Source organism: Atta cephalotes (assembly GCF_000143395.1).
Source record: "Atta cephalotes unplaced genomic scaffold scaffold00022, whole genome shotgun sequence".
In the NCBI taxonomy this organism is placed as follows: domain Eukaryota; kingdom Metazoa; phylum Arthropoda; class Insecta; order Hymenoptera; family Formicidae; genus Atta; species Atta cephalotes.
In genome coordinates, this window is record NW_012130086.1 from 1,359,317 (window position 1) to 1,368,239 (window position 8,923).

The 8,923-nt window shown below is 40.7% G+C and overlaps 2 protein-coding genes across 2 annotated transcripts in view; one reads left to right on the forward strand and one right to left on the reverse strand.

Moving 5' to 3' along the window:
• Positions 1-2,277, reverse strand: part of LOC105619514 (39S ribosomal protein L50, mitochondrial) — a 4,142-nt gene extending 1,865 nt beyond the window's left edge. Inside the window, exons 1-2 of the mRNA XM_012201031.1 lie at positions 2,203-2,277; positions 1,917-2,020 (exon numbers count right to left, since the gene is read on the reverse strand). Of these exons, the coding sequence (XP_012056421.1) occupies positions 1,917-2,020; positions 2,203-2,277 (179 nt within the window). The remainder of the gene's footprint in view (positions 1-1,916; positions 2,021-2,202) is intronic.
• Positions 2,278-2,670: 393 nt separating this feature from the next.
• Positions 2,671-8,923, forward strand: part of LOC105619516 (mediator of RNA polymerase II transcription subunit 13) — a 33,021-nt gene continuing 26,768 nt past the window's right edge. Inside the window, 1 exon segment of the mRNA XM_012201033.1 lies at positions 2,671-2,739. Within this exon segment, the coding sequence (XP_012056423.1) occupies positions 2,671-2,739 (69 nt within the window).

The window sequence follows — 8,923 nt, forward strand, 5'->3', positions numbered from 1 at the left end:
GAGAGAGAGAGAGAGTAAAAAAGATAGATCTCTCCAAAATTGGCCAATGATAACTGCCAGGACCTAATGTTCGGGACTCGCGCACTTTTCGCATCCGGGAAAAGAATTTTGCTCTCTTTTTCTCTCCCGCGCGATGAAATTTGTCGTGACGCGTGAGAGGAAAGGACAAAGGGTCCTGAAAGAGGGGCATGGATGAAAGGAGGGGAAGAGATCGATGCCCGCTAACCGTACGGTGCTGCCATCCCGCGCGCTCTCCTTCTCTCATTGGACGGCGCTGAACATCGGCGTATTCGGGACATTCGAGTGCCCCGCACCGAAATACGCGAAACGACGTGCTGCGGTTCGCTTTCGTAAACAATAATCAATAATCAATCCTGGTCGCGAGTACCATGCGACGCCGATCGCGACCGCCTTTTCCTCCTCGATTCAATGTCGTTTTTCCAGAAGAATCGATCTTGTCGATGGCGATCATCACGGATGATCGGAAATCACTCCGTCGATTAATCTGTCTGTTAATCACGAGAAGAGGAGAAATTTAAATGAAAATCTTTTCCGCGATTATATATACACGGCGACAAGTACACAGCATTCTTGGAGTCGACAAATCCGATCATATCGGAATCGTTTCTCGTATGTTTCTTCTACTATTCGATTTTTTTGTATGAAAAGAAATGTAATATTTTTCTGTTGAACCGACCCTTTTGTCTACCGTTGCTGCGTCACAGCGTCATCCGCCCATCTGGCGCTTTTGAAAACTCGCGGAAATCGCACGGTCAATTTTTCGCTCGGTAATTATCCCATTTCTATCAATGTAGTTTAATTTTAATCTTGATTCAACTAACTCTTTATTCTTTTCTAGTTCTGAGAATTAGAAAAAGATGAAAAATAAGTTGAACCGAGATTAAAGTTAATCTATACTGATAGAAATGGATATAAATCGCGCACAGGTATAGAAGTATAGATAGATAAATAAAGGCGTTTATTGTTGTACGGCAAGCTCTGTAAAAATATAGAAATAAGAGAAAAGTATAAAAATAGAAATATATAATTAACGAAGATAGTATAACAAAAATGAATTAAACTGATATTAAAAGGGAAAAAAAGATTGACGGAAGACACGAATGTAAAGAAACACTAATAAAAATGTAAATAGCGAACAAGTCGACTCAATCGACAGTCGAATATTCTTCTTCGGTCTTCCATTGTCTTTCCTTCTTTATTTTTATTTATATTTTTAATATGTTGCGATTTTAAATCGGCACGTAGGTCGGACTTATGTTCATTTCTATCAATTTAAATTAACTTTAATTACAGTGTAACTTATTTTGTATCTTTCTCTAGTTCTCTAAGAATTATGCCCATTTCTATCAATATATTTTAATCTCAGTCCAACTGACCTTATCTTTTTCTAATTGTACAAATTAGAAAACAATAAAGACCAAGTCCGAGATTAAAGTTAATCTAGATTGATAAAAATAAACATTAATGGATCTTTTCCACTAATATAAATTAATATTAATCTCAGTTCAACTCACTTTTCATTTTTTCCAATTCTAAAAATTAGAAAAAGATAAAGAGTTGATCCAAGATTAAAGTGACTCTACATCGATAGAAATGGACATTAAAAGTCAAAGCGTGGCGTCACAAGGGTAGAAGAGCGAGGTGGGGTGCGGGCAGGAGGAGGGGGAGAGGAGGGGAGAGGGGAAGTTGAGAGAGAGAAGCGAGGACGCACGGCCCTGAGGACCTGTCAGATTCGTCGGGCGATTGGCTGAGGCGCAGGGGAGTGGTGGTAGGAACGGTTAATATGGCCGCGGTACGGCCACCGTTAGTAAGGCAGCGCCGCTACGTAACGCAAATTTTACCGTACGGCTGCGCGACGTGAGGCGCTACGACGTGTCGGACGCGAGCGCGCTTACCCGCGGGCGGCGAGCGATTCCCCGGCGGAGTCGATCCGCGCCTTCACCATCACCGTTGGCTTCTTCTGGTTTTTGTGCCGGGCGATTCCGCGACGCGCGGTCACCTGCGGGGAAAAAAGCGAAAAGAAATGACGATCTCGGTATTCTCGGTTAGTGACGCGTGTGCAGTCGCCCACGAACGTGTAACTCGCGCGCGCAACGACGCGAGTGAATAACGTCCGATGAATGGCTGGATGGTGTTTGTGTGTGTAGACGTGGCGTCTAGAATTATTAAAAATTCACTGACCGTGCTGGCGGCGAGGATAGCCGATGTACTTTTAAACGCGCTGGTAAACGAGCCATGCCTGATGAGCGCCGCCATCTTTTCCACGCTCGTTGTCGTCGTCGTCGTCGCCGTCGCGGTGTCAATAGCAGCGGCAGCAGCAGCAGCACCGGTGGTGGTGGTGGTGGTAGTAGCAGCAGCACCAGCAGCAGCAGCGACGGTAGCCGTCGACGGCAACTAGAACTGCGGCAGTGAGCGTTAGGGGGCGCACCCGGCGGCTGCGCTTGTTGTTTCCCATCGCCGCCCGCCGCCATTTTACGGTCGCCATTGAGAAGTGAAAACCCTCCTAAATGTACGAATCCGAGTGAATAAAGCGCGGTGTTTAGCCCGCTCTCGTACCGCGGAATCCTCGTGCAAGCGGGATAAGATCGGCGACGGAGTTGCCGTTCGAGTGTTAGACTAAATGAGTGTACGGCGTACGATGGAGAAGCCATGACGCATCCGTCGCATCAAACCAACGGCGCCAGCCTGGAGGACTGCCACACGAATTTCTTCGCACTGGTGAGTGGATCGTCCGCGTATTCGTGCGCGAGCGCGCGGACGCACATTCTTTGCCCGCAATTCCGATTCCCTCATCCTTGTCCCCGGGAATACCCAATGATACTGGGAGTCTGCTCCGAATTTCCGCGCGACTCGGCGAACGCGAGACGATCTCTCCTGGAGAACGGGAGCGAGAGACCCCCCCAAGGTGGCTACTGCTGCCGCCGTCGTGGTCGTCGTTGTCGCTGTCTTCGTCGTCGTCATCGTCGTCGTCGTCGTCGTCGTCGTCATCGTCGTCGTCGTCGTTGTCGTCGCCGCCGCCGCCGTCGTCGTCGTCGTCGACGTCGTCGTCGTCGTCGTCGTCGTCGTCGTCGTCGTCGTCGTCGCCGCCACCGGCGGCATCCCACGGCCCCGTAAGTCATGTCGCGACGACGCGAATACGAGCGAGCGAGCGAGGAACCGAACGAACGAGTGAGCGAATGAGCAATGAGAGAGAGAGAGAGAGAGAGAGAGAGAGAGAGAGAGAGCGAGCGCGACGACCACCGTCGCGCCCTGAACATTAACCTATATTCGTGGCGACGTCGTCGAGTGTCTTGCACTCATCGTTCATCGTCGCCGACATCAATGTCAACCGTCGACATCGTCGTCGTCGTTGCTATCGCTCATGTTGCTGTTGTGTATCGCCAGAGTCTTCCTCCCCTCCTTTCCCCTCCCTCTCTCCGTCGCCTGTCCTCGCGGCAGCTCCGTGCGTGCGTACGTACGTACGTACGCACATACCGTACATACGTATGTGTGTGTGTGTGTGTGTGTGTGTGTACGTTAGTGAGATTTGAAGTTTTGTTGTGTCGAGCCAATGTCACGCCTGATTCACGTCAGACCCCGAAGTCTTACGGTACGTTGGACGAGACGGGGAAAAAAAGAGTCGGCGTGCGAGTGAACGAGAGAGATAGAGAAAGAGATAGAAAGAGAAAGAGCGAGAGAGTAACGAGTGGGAAGTGCAAGGAGGGAGAGAAGTGACCGCGAGAGGAAAGAACACAAGCAGGCAAGGCACGCTGTGTGTCCCGTAGTCTCTCTTTCCGTCTTTATCTTTCTCTCTTTCTCGTTCTCGAGTAATATCGCATCTCATATACCTTCCAAGTGAGAGACACTCGATTCTCAGTATCAGTCGCGGTCTTGTCTTTTCGAACCGCGAAAATTTCGCTGAGAAAATCGCTCCGCCGACGTTCCCGCCTCCTGGATTCTTTTTCGCAAGCGCGCGTGAAGGAGGAGGAAACGGCAGCGGTGGCGACGCGAGAACGGATAGCGGAGATATCTCTCTCTCTCCCTCTTTTCTTCTCTCTCTCTCTCTCTCTCTCTCTCTCTCGCGTAACATTCCTTTCGCCTCAACGACTTGTGTCGCGAGGGAGGCAACAACGTGTGGCGTCTCGCGTCGCGTCGCGCCGGCCGCCGTCGAATGAAAACTGTGTCAGGCGATTTTACAAAGTTCGCTTCTCCGAAGGCGAGATCGCGCGAAGCGTTACACGCGAGTATATATTCGTTTTTCGGTGGTCACGATCATTTCCACGAAGACGAAGCGCATGCGAGAGATTGGTTGTTATACGCGGCTAGCTATCTATCTATACCTATACCTGTACTTTATATCTATACCTGAAGAGGAAGGTCTCTCGTCGCACTTCTTTCTATTTTCAAGCGTTACTTCTCTTTTCTCTACTCATTCCGCGCGCGTGCGTGCGACTCACGCATACACGCGCACGTCATGCATTCGACACAGAGACTAACGGCGAGGCGGACGCATTTTTCTACCGTTCGTTGCATCTCGCGTTCTCACAGTGCGGCTAAACGTCACTGCGAACGGACGACGCGTCCGTCTTTCTTTACTCCTCGAAGCTCCTCGTCGCAGCTTCGGCGTGTCATGGTTTACATATTTTGTGACCTGCAAGAGTCCAGATTCTCCGGGATCGTTGAAACTAGAAACTCCATAATTGAGTCTGGCCACGAATAGTTTTGTCAAAATAAGAGTGAAAGAGAAGAGTATATATACTATTTCTTTTTTACATATGCTGTCTCATTCTACATTGAAAAAAATTATTAACAGCATTGTTTTCAATGAATAATCTTGTTCATTTATATATAACGGTATTAATGAAAGAAAGAGAAAGAAACAAGTAAAATTTTATTAAATCAAAGGAACACGAAATATTTATTTTATTCATAGTGTTATTGAATTAATAAAGATGTTATTTTCAATTAAAATGTAATGCTATTAATATAATGTACTTTTTTTACTTTTTTGTAACTTAGACTATCTTATTCATTCTAATTTACTGAAGTTGGCCAAAAGGATAGACCAATTAATAATATTATATATCATATATCACATGTAGTGGCTAAATTCTGTTATAGAGTTGATTCTCCAAAGACTCTTGAAACGGATGTCACGGAAGGATGTTTCTTAGAGATTTTACAAATCTCAAAATTAATAAGAAAGTCTTATGTACTCTCTTCTAAACAAAGTAGTTAACAAAACAGACGACTGGTTTGAAAGTATAGCCTAAAATAACCAGATAGCTATCTTTTCCTTCTCATCGAGGACGTCTCGACCATTCATTTTTTCGCCCAGTCTGTTCGAATCCATAATTTATAGATGGTAATGTAAAGAATGTATGTCAATTTGCGAAACAATAGAAGAGTTCAAGGGTGTTTGGATAAATGAAACATAAATATGAAACGTTGATCGTAAGAGAGAAAAAAAACTTTTGGAGTGTAATCTATTAAAAATATATTAATAAAATAATAAAGGAAATAAATATATTAATGTCAGAAATTAATAAAAGTAACTGATAGAATAAATAAGTTATTATTGAAAAGTACTAGTAAAAGTACTAGTAGTAAAATATATGAAAAATCGGGAAAATAGGCTATGAAAAATGAAAACAGGAGCAAAAAAAATTCTTAAATAACAATATCTTTTTATGTGAAAATAATGTTTAAACAGATATAAACAGAATAATGCAAAACAGTCGATTAAGATTAATGTAATTTAATAATATAAATTTTGTACGAGGAACGATACTTAAACCACACATATCAAAATCTGAAAAAAATCGAAAATCATATTCGCATTCTCATTACATGGGCATAGTATTTATTTTTGGAAAATAATATTGATAATAACGAACATTTTCCATTCAGTTTCGAGCTTCAATTTATTCCGTATTGTATGATTCGTGAAAAAGAGTTATTTATAGTAAGTTAAGAATATTTAGTATGCGAATATTATCGTGTGAAAAAAATCAGCTCGATTTCATTTTGTGTATCATTAACAGATTTTTGCGCAGCACATGTCCTCATTTATTTACAATCGATATTTATTATTCCCTAAAATCAGCAACAAGCGCGACGATTTTTTGCTTTCGGCTAATGGGAATTTTTCCAGAAAAAGAATAAAAAAAAGAGATACATTTATTTATTCGCATATTTTACATTCGTGAAATTTGCACCAATGACATGTACATTTTTACAATGTAGAAGTCCGACAGAAACCGTTTTTAGTTTTATGCGGACGAGCGGAGTTGCGCTTTAAATTGGCGCGTGTTCCGTTGAATTCCGACAAAGCGACGGGCTTTGGAACTTTATGAAAACTGCGCTGCGAGTTAATTCGACCCGTCAACGAAGCAGCGAATATATTTTATTCGATTAAACGCGATATATATGCATACACAAATTTATTGCAAAATCTAGCAAAGCTGTTTGATCGCAAAGGTATTGCAGCGGCTATTGACATCCCAATTAGTTTCTTTATGTCGCACGAATATGTGTACGAATATGTGTACGATTAACACAATTTAATCAAATATCAGTCGCAATTAATGACCTGAATAATTAATGGAGAAGCATTATGAAGGTTTTTATTACAGAAATTATTGTGTTAATCTCTGTAATCATCTTTTCCATGATTTAAAAAGAGAGAGAGATAAGATTTTTTTTCAATTATATGTTTATCACCTAAAAGCTGTAATAAATTCACATAAATAGTTTTCGCATTCTCGAAAAGATTAACATGCGGATGGTTCGTGGAACGTATGATTGTATACATCTACCTAATTAATATTTACACAGAAATTGATTTGCATAAGTCACGCCACATTTCTAAGTATCGAAGCATAATTAGAGAATTTGTTTAGAGCTTATTAATATTCAATAGAAATTGAGAACCAAATGTATTACCTATGTGTCAGATGCGACCGATTAGCTCCGCTTTTATTCGCGCGACATAAACATTTTTTTTCTAGCATAAATATAGTGAAAAAAGAATGATGTTACATCAACAATATTGTTTTAATTAAAAATAATTTTAATTCAATAACACTATTAGTAAAACAAATACATTATGCTTGTGTTTTAATAACATTTTATTTGTTTCATTAATACATGTCCTGAATTAACAAGATTATTTTTAATTAAAATAAAATGTTGATGTAACATTATTTTTTTCAGTGTAAGAAACAATTGTATTATAAAAGTGTAATAGAACGTATAAATATATATATAAAGTATGTCTTCATATTATTAGCTTTTAATTATTCAAAAATTCACAATTCTTTTGTCTATAGAATATCATTTCGAGCGACTATTTTCTGGAATGAAGTTGGTGTAAACATCGGAATTGTCCGTGAAGACAAGTCTGACGATGCGAAACGTGTAACGATTAAGCTTAATTAAGACGACGGCGTGTTACATTATTGATATACACAACGACTTACAGGTTTCACGCGCACCGTCAAACGAAGAAATCGCTCGTGGCAGTTTTTGTGCCTACGGTCTCGTGTATTCGCGGTAAAACTTGAGAGCGGCACGTAAGAATATTCTCATACAGTGGTACTCAATTTTTCGAGACAGCGACAGTAGCTAACGAGAAACGCGCCAATCACGTGTGCCTAATCGGATTAATTAAAGTAACGGAGGCATGCAACGAAGATAATACTGTCGATTAGTAGACTTGGGCAAGAGAATTTCAATTAAAACATAAATCGTCGCGATAACTTTACAAGTTGCATTGATAAAGTGAAAATTCAGTGAGAATTATGTTCTTTTTCAAATACTTTATTTTTGATGTATATAAATAGTCAATTAATGATGTTTACAAATAGACGATTAATATTTACAAACAGAAATTGAAACAATTTCACAGCAGTATACGGTAAAATGTCATTGAAAGCTAGCGAGATGAAAGCAAATAACTTTTGCAAATAAACACGATATTTCCAAAAGCGAATCGTTGCGTATTATATGGTTGCATAGTTGTTTAACAAAATATTTAACATTTGCTATCATTGGATCCGCTTTGACCCAATCGATATGACATAGCTGCGGTTGCTTTTTGTAATAAAAGTATAGCATCAGCTTGAAAGATGTAATTCAATGAATAAGGTTGTGTGTATGGTGGTTTATCCGTCTTCCCCTTCGGCTCACAACAGCGACGTGTCGACGATCAAATTTAGTGTGGCGCGGTAGAAATTACGTTGGTAAAATCGATCAGCTACTTCATCTGGTGCCACGTCTCGTGGCAAACCGCTGAGATCAAGGTGACAGAACGGCATTGCCTTCGAAAATATCAAATACGTGAATCGTCAATCGGTAGTGATTATTTAAATGCGATCGCGCCACGCCCGTACATTAACTATGTTTTATCGATCATTAAATCAATGTTTATCGATGATCGAAATTCTAAAACACAAAGTTTATACTGAAAGCTTTCCTTGAAAGGTCAAAGTCAAAATTAATTAGCAAAACAGATTGACAGCAATAGATGTATTTTTTTTTTCTTAGCAGGTGACAGCTAAATTAATTATCATTTTAAAAATTTGTTAGAAAATTTATTGATATGGAGAAGAATTCTTTCGGCGATTTGCGAAGAATGGATTTGCGTCCAATGGATACTGGACGTTAATATCAGCGAAAAAGTGACAAATTTTTATATTAAAAATATAAAAATTTGAAACTTAAGAATAATTTAAGTCAAAATTATTTATATTTGAAATAGGAGATTTCACTATGTACACACACACACACACACACACACACACACACACACACACACACACACTATATATCTACGTAGAACGAACTCGTACTCTCGACCAACAACTAAGTTACGGTTCTTTGTTTTCTGTAGTAACTTAAACCTAGTATATTAGTTTAGTAA